General features: G+C 44.5%; 1 protein-coding gene and 1 long non-coding RNA gene across 2 annotated transcripts in view; both read left to right on the top strand.

The window, feature by feature from the left end:
- LOC309564720 overlaps positions 1 to 18,961 on the top strand; it is a 626,554-nt gene that overhangs the window by 588,416 nt on the left and 19,177 nt on the right. The window lies entirely within an intron of this gene.
- Positions 4,193 to 8,409, top strand: LOC309562477 (uncharacterized protein; the record flags this gene model as incomplete). Its single annotated transcript, XM_082266708.1, has 3 exons — positions 4,193 to 4,415; positions 5,020 to 5,082; positions 8,327 to 8,409. The coding sequence occupies 3 exons, from the start codon at positions 4,193 to 4,195 to the stop codon at positions 8,407 to 8,409; spliced, it is 369 nt and encodes a 122-aa protein (XP_082122834.1).

The following is an 18,961-nucleotide window of genomic DNA, read 5'->3' on the forward strand; positions in this document are numbered from 1 at the left end:
CAGCGGTTGCAAATTCTCAAGTGAGGCCACGCCTCCCATTTTGCCGGTCATCCGGGGGTGCTAAAATCTCTCCAACTAATCTCCCAAAGGTACTGGTGGCCTTCTTTGGAGAAAGATGTCTCGGACTTCGTCCAGGCCTGTATGATTTGCGCCCGGGATAAAGCGCCTCGCCAGAAACCAACGGGTCTCCTCTTGCCTTTACCTGTTCCTGAAGTTCCCTGGTCTCACATCGCTATGGACTTTATTACGGATCTTCCCTCCTCCCATGGCAAGTCCGTTATTTGGGTCGTGGTGGATCGCTTCTCCAAGATGGCTCACTTTGTACCCCTGCCCGGTCTACCCTCTGCACCCATGTTGGCCAAACAATTTTTCCAACACATCTTCCGTCTCCATGGCCTTCCCAAACATATTGTCTCGGATCGTGGGGTACAATTCGTCTCCAAATTCTGGAGGGCTCTATGTGCTCAGCTCGGGATCAAATTGGACTTCTCTTCTTCGTAGCATCCTCAGTCTAACGGCCAAGTAGAACGGGTGAACCAAATTTTGGGTGACTATCTGCGTCACTTTGTGTCCTCACGCCATGACGACTGGGCTGATCTACTTCCCTGGGCGGAGTTCTCCACAACTACAAACAATCCTCTGCTTCTAACAAGTCTCCTTTCTTTGTAGTTTTTGGCCGTCATCCTCTTCCACCTCTGCCACAGTCTCCCACTCCTTCTTCTGTACCTGCCGTTGACAGTCTTGTACAGGACTTTTCCTCCATCTGGCGAGAAACCCACGCTGCTCTCCTCAAGGCTTCCGCCCGGATGAAGGTTCAAGCTGACAAGAGACGCAGATCTCCTCCGGAATTTCGCCCGGGTGACAAGGTGTGGCTCTCCTCTAGGTACATCCGATTTAGGGTCCCAAGTTACAAGTTGGGCCCTCGCTTCTTGGGACCCTATAAAATCAAGAGTCGTATCAATCAAGTTTCTTATCAGCTCCATCTTCCTCTCTCCCTCCGAATCCATAACTCCTTCCATGTTTCCCTTCTTAAACCTGCTGTCTTTAACCGTTTTTCTCCCAAGGTTGTTTCTCCCACCCCTGTCGCTGGTACCTCCGATATATTCTCTGTCAAGGAGATCTTGGCGACCAAGATTTCCCGGAGGAAAAAATTTTTTTTGGTCGACTGGGAGGGCTGCGGTCCTGAGGAGAGGTCATGGGAGCCGGAGGAGAACATCCTGGACCGCAGTCTCATCCTCAAGTTCCTCGGAACCAAAAGGAGAGGGAGACCAAAGGGGGGGGGTACTGTTACGCTGAGCGCTCCGGGCCCCCTGCTGGCCTCGGAGCACTCACAGCGTATGCCCCCAGGCAGCACTCCAGCGTCTCGGCGTGTGCGTCCCCGCTCTCTAGGGCGCGCGTGCGCAGGGACTCTTAGATTCAAAGGGCCAGTGCACCAGTGATTGGTGCCTGGCCTAAAGTGGTTATTAAGGGTTAAGGTTTGTGAGAGGTAGTGCTGACTTAATTAGGCTTCACCTGTGCACTACCCATAAATACCTTCTCCTCCCACAGCTTCCTGCCGGATCTTTGTGCCTTGTGCCTTTGAGAAAGCGTTCCCTGCTGTGTTTGTTTGCTTTGCCTGTTGCCGAACCCGTTGCTACCGACTACTCGCCTTTGAACCTTTGCCGCCTGCCTTGACCTCTGCTACGTCCGACTACGCTCTTGCCTACTCCCTGTGTACCACGCCATATCAGCTGCCAGAGGGGTCGAGTTGTTACTAGGGGACACGACCTGGTAGTTACCGCCGCAGCAAATCCATCCCGCATTGCGGCGGGCTCTGGTGAAGACCAGTAACTGCTTAGAACCGGTCCTCTAGTACAACCCGTGCCATCGCCTCTCTGGTCCAGAGGATCCACTACCAGTCCTGCCGGTTCGTGACAAATGCGCTGTCGGCTGTCGGAAGCATCATACTAACAAGCCTACAAACGGCCGATCGGTCGTCGGACGAATATTTACAGCCGACAATCGCTACGTGTGTACGGGGCTTATCACTACCTGTGGCTTCGTGACTTCTTTCCCACCTTTCATGCGTACCATAACAGTGGAGGTGTTATGCACTGTACTCTTTAGGCACACATCTTTCTTGTCCTTCCATCGCAGTGCCATCATTTAGCCCACTTGCGCAGGTTAGCCCTTGTGGTTCCATAGGCATCAGTTTTGTTGTGCAGTAGAACCTCATAAAGTTCAGGAGATGTATAAAAGTTGTCCATTGTTACACAATAGCCCTGATTTAGCAATGGCTCAATTAGTGAAAGAACAGAAGATGTTGCCATTCCATAATTACTGTATTTTTCATCAAATTCTGTTCCTTTTCCAGTGTATATCACTGAATTCCAAATGTAGCCAGTTGACAATTCGCACAGCATGTAGGATTTTATGACAAATCATGCCCTCTTTGATGCAATGTATTGCACCCAGCTTAGCCTTCCCTTGTAGGCCATTAGACTTTCATCTATGCTGATGTCTGTTTCTGGCACAGAGCTCTGTTGGAAATTCTGAAGAATCATTTGATATACTTCCCAAGTTTTTTTTTAGTTTTGGTGCAGGAGAGTAGTTTCATCAAATTCTTCATTATTTTCAATGTTGAGATATTTCATTATGAGGGAAAATCTGTATTCTGACATGACCGTGCCAAAGAATTGAGTGGCAAGTAATGTATTGGATGTCCAATACCACTTCTGCAGGGGTTTCCCTACCACTCCCTGAAGAATTATTAGGCCCAGAAATTTTCAAAGGTCACCTTTAGTAAGTGGTTCCCAATTTCTGCATCTTGCAAACCTCCGATGCGTAGTGCATTGTTGGTCCTTGTACCGGTTGGTCTCTGTAACAATTTTTTCAATAACCTCATCAGTCAAAAATAATTGGAGGTATGCCAAGAGGTTGTTATGGTCAACATCAACTTTCATACCAGGTGCTCCTGTAAATGGGAATCTTGGGGGCGCTGCCTGATCTGTACCGCAGTCAATAGAGCACCAAGTCTGCACATCGCTGAGCTCAGTCGCAGAATCGTCACTGTCGTCCTCACTTTCGGTACCTGATGACCAATTTTCCCACTAATTCCTATCGCTCAGTTCCTCAAGTAACTCTGTTTCGCTGTCACTGTTTTCCTGTTAATCCAAAAGCGCTTTTGCACAAAAAGAACGCTTTTTGGACGCCGTGGTCGTACTCAATTTTCCAGGCACAAAGAATTGGAAAAGCAAAGGTAGGGCACTGGAAAAGTCACCAGGTGAAATCCTGAGGTGAAATGACTTGATACAGTGTATTCCGTTAGGATAACAACTTTGTATCATGTCTTTTATTTTATTTACTTTTTTTAAATTGCCGCCGGTTCCACCCTCCCTGCGTCACGACACTCGCAGGGAAGGGAAATGGAAGACAGGTGCCAGCATCTGCTGAGCACACAGCGGGAGGACAGCGGGAGGATGCCTGGAGGATGGCGGGGGATCGCAGGGGAAGGTGAGTTTTATTGTGGGGTAATCCCGAGTGTGGCTCGGGGTTACCGCTTTTGGTACTCTATATTAACCCTGAGCCACACTCGGGAATACCGCTTAAACAAAGGGCGACACACGCATCAAAATTTAGCTGGCTCTTGCTGAATTGGACACATTTCGATGCAGGTATAACACCCAGACTAACTGTGAAACTCCAAGTATTGGGGCCTGTAATCATCAGACTCTTTCACTTAAGTATTTTGTTTATTTCGGTCATGAAATTGAAGTACAAAGGTTGCCGTTGCTGGCCTCCTTCTGAAAACGATAACTGTCAGACTTTATCTGGCTTTGTCATGCTGACAAAGCCAGATAAAGTGAGTGAACGAAGGACACTTAATGGTTTGATTGTGTTTCTGAATAAGCAAGGCCCCCTGTATGCAACCATGTTTACCTTTTGAGTAAATCACACCTCTTAATATCACTGTCCTCATATGAGCCACGTGCTGCAATATAAATATTACTACTACTACAATTTTTCAATTTGCATTCTAACACATAATCCCAATAAAAACTATGTGTCAGTACAGTATATAAAACAATTAAAACATAGAGCATAAGGAAATAAATAGCAAAGTGCTGAATAAAGACCAAATAAATTAGTAAATGATGAACATGTGGATAGTGTTTAAATTCCTTGTAAATTTTTTGTGCCAGGCAGTGGAGGAATGTGTTCTAATTTCACCTCCACTTACAGTATATATAAAAAGGTGCCATCCTACACTAATCAAACAACCAAAAAATATTTGCTGAGTTCTCCAAGAAGGAAACCAAACTTAAAAGCAGATATGTCTGGCATCAAAGGCAAATGTGTTGCCCAGAAGATCCAATGCCAAGATCCATGCAACCCTTGCCAAAAAGTAGTAGTCTGCAAAGATCCATGCCAAGACCGTAAGTATTATATTTATAAATTACTGTAAATTTTGTGATGCATAACTGTTTGTGCTCAGTTATAAATATTGTATCAGTAACTGTAGTTTAGCTTCAGCTGGACTTTATGTTCTTTTTAAGCAAAATGTTTTATCTCCAGGAAAAAACACAGCTTAGAATATATTGTATATGTGTGGTTACATGCCTTACAATATCATAGCATTTAAAAATAAGCTGGAAGATGAATTAGATTGAAGGGGTATGATGTGAGATATACATAGGACATGGTGAGCAGAATAATTTTAATATGTTATTAGAGTCTACTATAAGCCTCAGCTCTGAGAAAATAAGGTCAGGTTATCTGACTTCACTTACTGAGGGCTCCGTCCTGTCCCTATAAGCAAAAAAATGTGTTGCACAAGACAGAATCATGGTATAGTGGTGGTAGTATCACTCAGAAACATATGAAGAACTCTAGGTGCAGTAGATTGATAAATCTGAGGTTACATATACACTTTGGGTGGGCTTTACTACAGTTGTAATATTTTTCTTAAGGATTAAATGTTCATTGGTTAATTTTATCTGTTGTCTGCTGATTTTCTTCAATATGTTTGTATTTCCTCAGCATGTAAACCTCACCATCACCAACACCATCACCACCATGGCACCGCCCATGTTCGCCAGCAAGGTAAATATGAATAAAATATTATTTTGGGTATTTAAGATAATGGATGGATAGAATATGTTTTATAAATAAGACAAGCCACATCAAAGGTAATTCTTAGCTTTGGTGAACACAGATCACAAACAGTGCACATTCCAGTGTTTCTGACATAGGTGGCTTGTAAATGCACTTATGTTTTTACTTGATAATGGATAAAAAAAACTGTAAAGAATTAAGTATTACTGAGTATATCACTTGTTTTTGTCCAAAATAACACCAATGTGATACCTATACCTTTTTTTCTCTTATTTGGGATTACAAAGGCATTTTATCCTTCTAACACAGGGGTCGGGAACCTTTTTGGCTGAGAGAGCCATAAACACCATATATTTTCAAGTGTAATTCCGTGAGAGCCATTCACTATATTTCAGGGGTCGGGAACCTTTATTTAATATTCATATTCATGGGCCGCAGCTATACAGTGAGTAGATGGAGCCTTGTGAAAATGCCTGGAGTCTGGTCAGGAAGAGAGCAGAGCAGGCAGGTATGCAATGAGGCCGGAGTGGTGATGGAGGTGAGTAAAGGCTCTGAGAAAATGGCAGCCGGCCGGTGAAGGCCTCAGAAGTGGATGTGAGAGGCAGCTCCCACGGGTCCCCGGCTGTGAGAGGGGAAGGAGATTGTGTCTGTCGGGGCACAGGGAGCGGATGGCAGGTCTCCTTACCGGGTGGTGATTGCCAAGGCCCTCAGATGCACAGAACACGAGCCGGTGGCGGTACCACGAGTAGGCCGAGGGGTCCGTAGTGCAGCAATCCGGTTACCCAGAGACAAACTGAGGGTAGTGGTGGGTAGCCCACAAAGTGTACCGTCGATGAGTGCAGAAATCTACTTGGCACCGAGCACAGCTACGTGGATGGCACTGGATTGATGTTAGACGCAGTGGAGCTCTGGGACTACACGTCCAGCGTTGCTCACATCCGGACACGCCCCCTTTATTATAGATTTGTCTGCGAGCCAGATGCAGCCATCAAAAGAGCCACGTCTGGCTAGCAAGCCATAGGTTCCCTACCCCTGTTCTAAAACCTTCATGAACTTTCTCCATTCCACCTGTAGGCAGAAATGAAAAGGCATACACATTCTCCACATGCATGTAACAATGCTGCAAACTTTTCCTACCAGTCGCAACACAGTGGGTAAAAATAGTGAAGTTTTAAGTCACTATAGCTCTGGTACATTATTGCAACTTGGAGTGAAACATTCCTGCACATAATCCTAAACATTAGGTGGTAGATAATCCTTGCCAAAAGGACCCTAATATGAATTGTTTTGCAAACCTCTACTTTAGCACATTGTAAATTATATGCATGTATTAATTGCATGTAAATTGCACTCTTCATCTGCAGTCTGTAGATTAAGACCCGGTTCACACTGATGCGAGTGCCGGGTTCGCATGTAATGTCGGAGCGCACTGCTCCGACATTACATGCGATCAGCTGTGCGGTGCGAGTTTAGCCATACAGTTTGTATGGCTAAATTCGCATCGCACCCGGTGCAAACACGCACAGGAGGCATTTTTGCAGCCGCATCAGGATCGGATCGCACAGCGGTTCACACTTGTGCGATCCCATCCTGTGCGAACTGCACGATCGCACTGCGATATGCGATCAAACTGGGGGTGTCGTTAAGATTACATTGACACCCCCAGCGGATCGCATATGGCAGTGTGAACTGCCGGGGGTGCGTGTGCGATGCGGGAACAGGCTGCGAATTCGCAGCCTTCCCGCATCGCAATAGTGTGACCCGAGCCTAAGATACTCAGCTATGTTACCAGTAAAATTATTAATCTGTATGACAGCTGTGAACTATGAGATGCACATCTCTGCCTTCTGATAGATCTGTGACTGTGTTATCACAGCCACAAGACTCAGACTAAATCAGGATTAATATTGTTTTTTCAGCATCTGATCACCATGACAACCAATCATGGTTTCAAAATAGTTAGTGTGTGTGCACTATGGGTGCAGTGTTAGATAACATTGCAGTTCATAAAAAAACAAAAAAAAAATACATGAAAAAAATTTACTAAAACTGCTATGGAAAATAAACATTTGTTTTAACTGTTTTGGCTGTTTGTCATCTTGTAATAAAAACAGAGAAAATTATTTAATAAAACAGTACATGTAATAGGTCCTTAAAGTAGAACTATAGACAAAACTTTTTTTTTTTTAATTTTGGATGGAGTAAGGAAGGGTTCTGTACGATTTTTTACTTCCTCTGGGTCTCATAGCGGAGATTTCCCTTCACTTCCTGTCCCATAGCCAAACAGGAAGTGAGAGGAAATCTTTGCAAATTAAGGGAATTTCTTGGGGACCCCCTGTTGGAAGATTTCCCCTTTATTACTTTTCCGGGGACAACCCAAAATTTGTGATTTTCTCTTACTTTCATTTTCAATGGAAACATTTTTCAAACAGGAAAAATAGAGAGGGTGAATCTCCTTATTGGGAGCACAGACAGCAATAAAAACTGGCAAGTTTTCTAATCCCTCTGTACTCTATCCAAGATGAAAAAAAAAAAAAAAAATATTGCCTTTAGGTACTGTATACTTTAAAGGGGTTGTAAAGGCTGAATGTTTTTTCCCTTCATGCATTCTTTGCATGACAGTAAAAACCTTCAGCATGCAGCTTCCCCCGCATCCCCCCCCTAATATTTACCAGAGCCTGATCAAAATCCAGCGATGCGCACAAGAGCGACTGCTGTCTCAGGTCTTTGCCTCCTCCTTGGCTGAGACACAGCTGCAGGAGCCATTGGCTCCCGTGGCTGTCAATCACAGCCAGTGAGGATGCAGCGGGAGTGGAGCTGAGCCCCCTTCTGTGTGTCCTATGAATGCTCAAAGCGGGGCCCAAGAGCAAGCATGCACAAGTGTCCCCAGAGCAAGCGGCTTGCTCTGGGGGCATTTCTCAAGAAGGAGGAGCCAGGAGTGCCGGCAGGGGGACCCGAGAAGGAAGAATCATGGCTGCTTTGTGCAAAACCTTTGCACAGAGCAAGTAAGTATAACATGTTTGTTATTTTTTTTTTTTTTAAACTGCCTTTAATATCACTTTAAACAATGTAAAAGATATTCAGGTAGGCAAATTATTTAGCGTTTTATCAAGAGAACCAACACATACTGAAACTGCTAATTTTGTTCTGAGCATTTAGGTTTCAGTGTCCTCTGGTCATGAAGAGGTTAGGATTTAATATATGACTAATACATGTTTTTTTTTCCTGGCAGATCCATGCAATCCATGCAACCCTTGTGTTGTCCCCTGCTGTCCTGATCCATGTGATCCTTGCCAGGGACAAGGACATTTCTGATGTGATAAATGAAGACATCATGTTTGTGCCTATAATCTGAGCTATTCGCTTACTTCTCTGCAAAATAAACCACACTCATCTCATTGTGTGCTTTTAAATCCCGCATCTTTTTGTCTCTGGTTAAATGACCCTGATCAATAAAATCTTAGCAACTGATATGTTTTTGCATTTCATCATTTGTTCTATACTTAATAAAATGTCTTATCAAACATAGTATTAGGAAGAAAAAAATAAAAATAAAACAGAGATAATTTCACATTTATTTACTGATTAATGACAATGCCAATAATATGTTTTATACACAACAACATTTTAAAATATTTAATACTGTTTATTTTCTTGATTTTAACATGGTGTAAAAATATCATGCTGGATATCTATACTGATATGGACTGGGTAATGTGTTAGGAACGAAAGGATGCCACATCGTTTGATGGAAATTAAAATTATCAACCTACAGAGGGCTGAATTCAAAGACACCCCAAAAAATCAAAGTGAAAAAAATGATGCAGCAAGCTAGTCCATTTTGCTGAAATTTTGTTGCAGCAACTCAAAATGATACTCAGTAGTTTGTATGGCCTCCATGTGTTTGTATGCATGCCTGACAACGTCGAGGGCATGCTCCTAATGAGACAGCAGATAATGTCCTAGGGTATTTCCTCCCAGATCTGGACTAGGGCATCACGGAGCTCCTGAACAGACAGAGGTACAACCTGGCGGCATCGAATAGACAGAAACATAATGTCCCAGAGATGTTCTATTGGATTTAGGTCAGGCTAGCATGGGGGCCATTCAGTTATACCAATTCCTTTATACTCCAAGAGCTGGCATCATACTCTCGTTGCATGAGGCTGGGTATTGTCGTGCACCAGGAGGAACCCACTGCACCAGCTGGCCCACTGCACCAGCATAGGGTCTGACAATGGGTGCAAGGATTTCATCCCAATACCTAATGGCAGTCAGGGTGCCCTTGTCTAGTCTGTAGAGGTCTGTGCATCCCTCCATAGTTACATAGTTACATAGTTAGTGAGGCTGAAAAAAGACACCAGTCCATCCAGTTCAGCCTATGATGTGTGTGTGTGTCTACTGTTAAGCACACATTGCATACCCCTGTGTGTTGTGGTCTTTAAGGTGCCCATCTAATAGTTTTTTGAAACTATCAATGCTCCCTGCTGATACGACTGTTTGCGGAAGAGAATTCCACATCCTTACTGCTCTTACAGTGAAGAACTCCCTGCATATTTTAAGGTTAAACCGCCTTTCCTCTAGTTTTAGTGAGTGGCCACGTGTCTTATTGTATTTCCTTTCTCTGAATAGGTTTTTCCATATGCTAGGGTTTCCAGTACAGTATTTGTACATTGATATCATATCCCCCCTCAATCGTCTCTTCTCCAGAGAGAATAAGTTCAGTGCTTGTAGTCTTTCCTCATAGCTGATGTCCTCCATTCCCCTAATTATTTTTGTTGCCCTTCTCTGGACTTTCTCCAGTTCCAGCACATCCTTCCTGAGGACCGGTGCCCAGAACTGGACAGCATACTCCAGATGTGGCCGGACCAGAGTCTTGTAGAGTGGAAGAATAATAATATTGTCTACCAGTACCCCCAGGTCCTTTTCCATCCTAGACTCACCCAGAGTCCCCCCCCCCCCAGTGAGTAGCTTGCTTTCTCGTTTCTGGCACCCAAGTGCATTACTTTACATTTTTCAACATTGAACCTCATCTGCCATGTAGTTGCCCACCCCATAATTTTTTTCAGGTCCGCTTGTAAGTTTTCCACATCCTGCCAAGAAGATATTGGCATGCTTAGTTTAGTATCATCCGCAAATACTGAGATTTTGCTTGATATCCCCTCCTCTTGATCATTTATGAATAAATTAAACAGGATTGGCCCCAGGACAGAACCCTGGGGGACCCCGCTTTCCACACCCGCCCAATCTGAGTACTCCCCATTAATCACCACCCTTTGCAACCTCCCCTGGAGCCAGTTCTCTATCCAGGTACTCACCTTATGGTCCATACCTACCTTCCTTAGTTTGAACAGTAAGCGTTTGTGAAGAACGGTGTCAAAGGCCTTTGCAAAGTCCAGGTATACCACATCCACAGGCTTTCCTTTATCTAGGTGGCAGCTCACTTCATCATAGAAGGTTAATAGATTGGTTTGGCAAGAACGATTTTTCATGAATCCATGCTGATTACTACTAATCATACCGTTTTCATTACTAAAGTCTTGTATGTGGTCCCTTAACATCCCCTCCAAAATCTTGCAGACTACTGATGTTAGGCTGACCGGCCTATAGTTACCCGCGATATATCTCGGCCCCTTTTTAAATATTGGTACAACGTTGGCTTTTTTCCAATCAGCTGGCACCATACCCGTCTGTAAACTATCCTTAAAGATCAAGAATAATGGTCTGGCAATCACCTGGCTGAGCTCTTTAAGAACCCTCGGGTGCAAGCCGTCCGGTCCCGGTGATTTATTTATGTTAAGTTTCTCTAGTTTAGTTCTAAGTCTATCTTCTGTTAGCCATGGCGGTATTTCCTGAGGTGTGTTGTTTAGTTTGGCCTTACAAGCTGGGTTAGTGTAGCCCTCCGATTCATTTGTGAAGACTGAAGAGAAGAAATTTTTTAACACTACCGCCTTTTCCCTGTCCTCTGTGGCCAAAACTCCCTTATCGTCTTTTATGGGGCCAATGTGTTCTGGCCTTGCTTTCTTACTGTTTATATACTTAAAGAATTTCTTGGGGTTCTTTTTACTCTTTTCCGCTATATGTCTCTCGTGTTCTATTTTAGCCGCCCTGATTTCATCTTTACATTTCTTATTACACTCTTTGTAATGCTTAAATGCTGCCAATGACCCCTCAGTCTTGTATTTTTTGAAGGCCTTTTCCTTAGCACTAATATGCATTTTTATGTTGGAGTTTAGCCACCCAGGGTTTAGTTTTGCTCTTTTAAATTTATTTCCCTTTGGAATGCACTGGTCAATCCCTTTGTTAAGTATGCTTTTGAAGCACTCCCATTTTTCCTCCGTGTTCTTTGTTCCCAGGGTTCTATCCCATTTGATATTTTCTAGCAGAGAGCGCAGTTTTGGGAAATTGGCTATTTTGAAATTCAGTGTCCTTATATTGCCCTTGTGTTTCCTATTACTGTAATTAATACTGAAACTAATTGACCTATGGTCACTTTTTCCTAAGTTGTCCCATATTTCTATATCCGTGAGCAGGTCTGTATTGTTGGTAATCAGTAGGTCAAAAACCGCATTGTTTCTTGTCGGTGCATTCACCATCTGACCCATGAAATTGTCCTGCAAAACATTTAGGAACTGCCGAGCCTTGGCTGAATGCGCGGTTTCTTCTTCCCAGTCTATATCTGGATAATTAAAGTTCCCCATTATAATGACATTTCACATCCTTGCTGCCAATCCTATCTGTAAAAGGAGGTCCGCCTCCCCCTCCTCCCTCAGGTTGGGGGGCCTATAGCATACGCCCAATATTACTTTCCCCACAGTGCCTTCCCTTTGAAGTTCTACCCATAGGGATTCTGCCTCTTCCATAGCTCCATTATTAATATCATCCCTCATATTTACCTGTACACTGTTCTTAATATACAGGCATACCCTCCCCCTTTTTTACCTTCTCTATCTCTGCGATAAAGGGAATACCCCTGAATGGTCGCCATCCAGTCATGAGAGCTGTCAAACCAAGTTATCCCCACAAAATCTAAGTCCTCCTCAAACATCAGCAGCTCCAGCTCTCCCATCTTGTTAGCCAGGCTTCTGGCATTGGTATACAAGCCTCGTAATCTTGATCGGTTACAAATATCCTCATTTGATGTTTTTAGGCTGCTCTTGTGATTTCTCCCCATACCCCTCCTGGGTTTAGGAGCTCCAAACACCCTCCTGCTAATGTCCTCATTTCTGCCCTCTGGATCTTGCTTTCCACTGGCTAATTCTACATCTGTAACCTCCCCCCCCCCCTCATCACCTAGTTTAAAAGCCCCTCTAACTTTTCGGCCATCTTCTCACCCAGTACGGTTGCACCCTCCCCATTTAGGTGCAATCCGTCCCTACCATAGAGCTGGTGGCCGACTGAGAAGTCGGCCCAGTTCTCCAGGAACCCGAAACCCTCCTTACTACACCAGCTCCTCAGCCACTTGTTAACTTCCCTAATCTCCCGCTGCCTCTCTGGTGTGGCTCGAGGTACAGGTAGTATTTCTGAAAATACTACCTTGGAGGTCCTAGTCCTCAACTTAGCTCCTAAGTCCCTGAAATCGTTTAGGACTCTCCATCTTCCTCTGCCTATGTCATTGGTACCCACGTGTACCATGACAGCTGGGTCTTCCCCAGCCCCACCCAGTAATCTGCGCACCCGATCCGCGATGTGCCGAACCCGAGCGCCCGGTAAACAACAGACTGTTCGGCACACACGGTCTTTGTGGCAGATTGCATTGTCTGTCCTTCTAATAATTGAGTCCCCTACCACCAGCACCTGTCTTTCCTTTCCCTTTCTTCCGGCCTCACTGGAGGAGTTCTTCCCCTGGCAGCTAGGGGCGTCGCTCTGCTCCAGCAATGCTGGTCCCTGACTGGTTTCCCCAACATCAACAACGGGGCGTATCTATTGGGGTGCTCCAGCCCAGGATCAGCCTTCTTGCCTTGTCCCCTTCTACGCCTCCTGTCACCCCTCTACTCTGCTCTGATGCCTGCACCTCCATTTCTCCACCCACCTCTGTGCAGGCCCCAGCCTGCATCTGACTGGTACGATCCTGGCTCTCCTTCGGTATGGAAATTTGGCTCAGTGTTGCCAGCTGCTTCCCTAGATTCAGGACCTGAGCTTCCAGGGAAGCAACGTGCTTACATTTTGTGCATTTGTATTTGCCCTTGATCGCATGATCGAGGAACGCATACATATCACAAGATGTACACCGAGGCGCATCTCCACACCCGCCGGGCATTGTACCTACTAATCTAATCTAATGGGGATTTAGTCATTAAAGTCTGTCCTGTGTGGCTGTTTCCTGGCTTCCTAACTCTACCTTCTCACCCTCTGGTACTCCGCTACTCTCACTTGACACTTAGTCGCACCACACTCTCAGACGCACCACACTCTCAGACGCACAACACTCTCAGACGCACAACACTCCCAGACGCACAACACTCTCAGACGCACAACACTCTCAGACGCACAACACTCCCAGACGCACAACACTCCCAGACGCACAACACTCCCAGACGCACAACACTCCCAGACGCACAATACTCTCAGACGCACAACACTCCCAGATGCACAACACTCTCAGACGCACAACACTCCCAGACGCATAGATATGCCTCCCCGGACCATCACTGACCCAGCACCAAACTGGTCATGCAAACCACATTTTTGGAGGCCCTAGAGCTTTAGGACAGTGGAAACACCACCAAAATTACCACAATTTGCAAAGAAAACATCCCAACATATTTTCTAGGCATAATGAGTCTTTTGCCACACGTTTTTGGAAAATATGGAAAAAACTAAAATTTATTTTTTTAACACAAAGTTGTCAATCTGTAAAATATATTTAAAACAAAACATGAACATGCTTAAAATTACACCCCAAAATACATTCTGAAATTCCTACCCAGTATGGGGATACCATATAATACATTTTCAGTGCCTGGACTGATTATGTACCCAACATTGCAACCTGTGTAACACTAAAATCAACCAACATTGTATAGAAAACAATGTACTGTAATGGTCACCTCTGTACAAGTGGTCAGTGAATTTAACATAGTACACTATGTTTCACCTACAGCATTCCCTGTTCCTAAAAGACAAGTAGGCTTAACCTACTGATATATGGCTACCCCCATAGCACAATGCTATATTCACTAGCCAGGTAATGCAGGAGGCAGAAAAAAAGGGTAAACAAAAGATTACCTGTGTTTCTAGTAGTAAAGTTGTCCACAAAGAATGGGTGGGAATGGTGTCTTGCAGGAACGTAGCTAGTGGGCCTTGCAGATGGGTCAGTATTGAAGCCAGGCAGCGATGTGGTCAGAAAACAGGCAAAGGATTACTCCAGGTTGCAGGCAGAAACATGGTTAGCACAGCCAAAAGATTGGTCCAGACAGCAAGCAGGAACATGGTCCATAAACAGGCCAGGGTAGCAGGCAGAGACGTGGGCAGCAACAAGCCAAAGTATTGATCCAGAGAGCAGGAAAGAATATGATTCATAAACAGGTAAACAGGCCTTGGTCAGTACATGTAGCAGTCAGAGACTTGGTTAATAAATAGCCAAAGGATTGGTCTAGACAGCAGTCAGGAACGTGGCCCATGAACAGGCCTGGGTCAGTAGAGGCAGCAGGCCGAGACGTGGTCAGCAAAGAGCAAAGAGTCAAAAGATTGGTCCAAGCAACAGGCAGAAACATCGGGCTTAGGGCCTCCTTCAGGTAAGACCTGGAAACAGGGAGAAAACTAAAAATCTTGTTTCTTCCAATCGGAAACACCACTCCAGAGTCCATCACATGCATGAAACTCCTAAAGTATGTTGTCTTGAATTCCAACACTGAAAAAACTAGTCCAGGCAGCAGGCAAAAAACATGGCCGAGGTCAGGTCAGATGAAAGGCAAAATTGTGGTTGATAAACAGGCCAGGGTCAATTCAGGCAGCAGGCAGAGGCATGATCCATAAACAGGCCAGGGTGAGTTTAGGCAGCAGGAGGAGGCATATTTGACTAACAAGCCAGAGTCAGTTCAGGCGACAGACAGAGGCACGTCCAATTAAAAGACCAGGGTTAGTTCAGGAGGTAAGTAAAGGCATGGTCACTATGAAGACAAATGGTCAGCCCAAGCAGCAGCAAATGGTCAGCACATAGATAGGAAGGAAATGGCAGGCCATTAGAAATATATTCACAATACTTCACTAATATCGTAGTGAAGCATGGTAGCAGAAGCAGTCTCCTTTGCGTAGGCCTGGTTGGGAGGGACAATAATAACAGGTGTCATGCCTTACTCCAGGTGTCACGCCTTACTTCTAGTGCTTACCCAAATTTTTGGGGGGGTTTTCAGCCTGTTTTTATAGGTGGGATCATATCTGGGAAATATGTTCTGTGCAGTCTGATTACTGCATCATAGTGAATGTTTTCTGGTGGGGGGCCTGCCTGGTACACAAGGGCAGTGACAAGATCCATTTAATATTTGAGAAAGGATTCGGGTCTTTCAGTGGGCTTATGATAGATGACATAGGAATTATACATTGTAAGAGGTAAATGGAAACTTTTTTTATAGCAATGGTGAGATCTTTTGGTTGCTTGATAGGGCTGTATCATTTGATCATTAAAACACTCCCCCATAAACTGATTGTAGTCATATACACAATCAGGTTTTCGTGACTGGACCATGCCTTCCATGGATTTTCACAGAGGTGTTGTTGTGAATGGAGGAAAACAAATATACATCTCGCTTATCCCTTCATTTCAAGGCCAAAACTTCTTCATTATGTAAACTCACTGACTCCACTCTTTATAGCTTTGTATTTGTATATACTAGCCTTTGTGGGAACAGTCAGGGGGCCCCAGCTGGCTGTCCTTTCCTTCATACACACAGAAGGCATACATGTACCCTGCCACCCTTTCTCAGAGTTTGTACAACTTCACCCCACATCTGACCCTTTTACTGAGGATATACTGGTTGATGCCCAGCTTGCTGGTAAAATGAACAAGCGACTCATTAACAAAGATATGTTTGTCAGGAATATACAACTGAGAATATTTCTGGGAAAAAAAATTAATAAGTGGCTGAAGTTTGTAAAGTTTATCATATTCAGGTGATTTTGGGGTAAGCACAGGGTTTTGTTGCTAAAATGGAGGAACAGGGTATGGCTGAATCAATGCACTGAAAGATGGCTGCACTGGTGTGGTTGAATCGAGGCACTGATAGATGGCTGTACTGGTAAGGCTGAACCAGGGTGCCGGCAACAGCTGCACTAGTGTGGCTAAATCTAGGTACCAATGATGGCTGTACTGGTGTGGTTGATCAGGGCACTGACAGATACACATACGAGCTGGAGGACGTATGGGTACATCCTCCCAGAACATTGGAGCAGCCACCCGGCTATTTAACTGTATTAGCCAGGCAGGAAGCAATTAAGCTTAGCCAGTTTATACCATAAGACATGGAATTACCTTACAGTGGATCTCCAATTTACTAATTTTATTAAAACATTATATATATATATATATATATATATATATACACACACACACATATATACATACACACATACACTGCTCGAAAAAATTAAAGTAACACTTTCTAATCAGAGTGTCGCATCAAGACAATTAAACTGCTGGAATATTGATCTGGTCAGTTAAGTAGCAGAGGGGGTTGCTAATCAGTTTCAGCTGCTTTGGTGTTAATTAAATTAACAACAGGTGCACTAGATGGGCAACAATGAGACAACCTTCAAAACAGGAATGATTTTAAAGGTGAAGGCCACTGACATTTTTTTACCTCATCTTTTCTTACTGTTTTTCACTAGTTTTGCCTTTGGCTAGGGTCAGTGTCCCTACTGGTGGCATGAGGCAATACCCAGACCCTAAAGAGGTTGCACAGGCAGTCCAACTCCTCCAGAATGGCACATCGATACGTGCCATTGCCGGAAGGTTTGCTGTGTTTTAAGAGCATGGAGGAGATTCCAGGAGACAGGCAGTTACTCTAAGAGAGCTGGACAGGGCTGTAAAGGTATCTGCTCTTTTGTGCCACGAGAAACAGGATAAGCATTGCCAGAGCCCTACAAAATGATCTCCCAGCAGGCCACTGGTGTAAATGTCCCTGACCAGACAATCAGAAACAGACTTCATGAGGGTGGCCTGAGGGCCCAATGTCTTCTAGTGGACCCTGTGCTCACTGGCCAGCACTTTGAAGCTTGATTAGCATTTGCCATTGAACACCGGTATTGGCAGGTCTGCCACTGGCACCCTGAGCACATATGACGATGAGATGTGAAAGGATCTGGAGAAGCCATTGAGAATTATGCTGCCTGTAACATCATCAGAATGACCAGTTTGGTGGTGGGTCAGTGATGGTCTGGGGAGGCATATCCATGGAGGGACGCACAGACCTCTACAGACAATAGCACCCTGACTGCCATTAGGTATCGGGATGAACTCCTTGAACCCATTGTCAGACCATACGCTGGTGCAGTGGGCCTTGGGTTCCTCCTGGTGCATGACAATGCCCGGCCTCATGTGGCGAGAGTATGCAGCAAGTTCCTGAAGGATGAAGGAATTGACACCAATGAATGGCCCCAAAAGCTCACCTGAAGTAAATCCAATAGAACATCTCTGGGATATTATATATCTGTGATATCTCTGGGATTTTATGTTTCGGTCCATCCGACGCTGCCAGGTTTCACCAGTCTGTTCAGAAGCTCATTGATGCCCTGATCTAGATCTGGGAGGAAATACCCCAGGACACCATCTGTGGTCTCATTAGGAGCATGCCCCGACATTGTCAGGCATTCATACAAGCACGTGGGGGTCATACAAACTACTGAGTACCATTTTGCATTGCTGCGATGAAATTTCAGCGAAATGGACTAGCCTGCTGCATCATTTTTTCACTTTGATTTTTGGGGTGTCTTAGAATTTAGCACTCTGTAGGTTGATCATTTTCATTTCCATGAAACAATGTGGCATCCTTTTGTTCCTAACACATTACCAGTCCATATCAGTATAGATATCCAGCATGATATTTTTCCCCATTGAGATCTGATGTTTTCAAAGTGTTCCTTTAATTTTCTTTTGAGCAGTGTGTATATACTTCTTTGGTGTACCCATTTCTATAGATCTGTTGTTCTTTTAGGAGGGCATCATTTACTTGGAGTCGCCATTCCTCAAAAAATGGAGGGCTGCAGGTGCAGATCTTAGAAAGGCTAAGGAACACTTTTCAAACACATGTGGATATGTTAATTTTCATAATGGCAAAATGTCTATGCAAATTGCTTACAGAAAATCTGTCTATAAACTACATTATAAATAAAACAAGTGACAGATTAGCAACTGGAAACAATAGAACAGTTTTCATTAGCGCCCTTTCACATGGTGTCATGGCTCTGACTTCAACCAGGTTCAGACAACAAAACAGAAAAGAACTGCGTCCTTTTCTGTTTTTCTCAACCAAAATATGATGGGTCAGGGGTAACCTGATGTAAAGGGACACAAGTATGTTTAAATCCAGCTGCCCATAGAGCTAACATGGGTCTGCCCATGTTCTCAGGGCACAAATTAAATGGACACAGATGTCAAAATCTGAAATCTGTCCCATTCAGCTTTAACTCCACAAAGGATCTGCTCACCGATCTCCTGCTGAAATGGTTTCTCCTTCTCTACCTACCACCGGCTTTCAGCTTCTGCAGGGGGAACTACGGGGAATTGGTTGCTGTAAATGCTGCCCTGACTGCACCAATCACTCCCTCAGTGCTGCTGGCTTTGCCTCCTCTGACTCCCATCAGCTGCTGCAGGGCACATTGGTTTGGTGTCGCATTGAAACTGCGTTTACTATGCTTCAGCTTTTGTCCT

This window comes from Pelophylax lessonae (genome assembly GCF_965119305.1).
Source record: "Pelophylax lessonae genome assembly, chromosome: 9".
In the NCBI taxonomy this organism is placed as follows: Eukaryota; Metazoa; Chordata; class Amphibia; order Anura; family Ranidae; genus Pelophylax; species Pelophylax lessonae.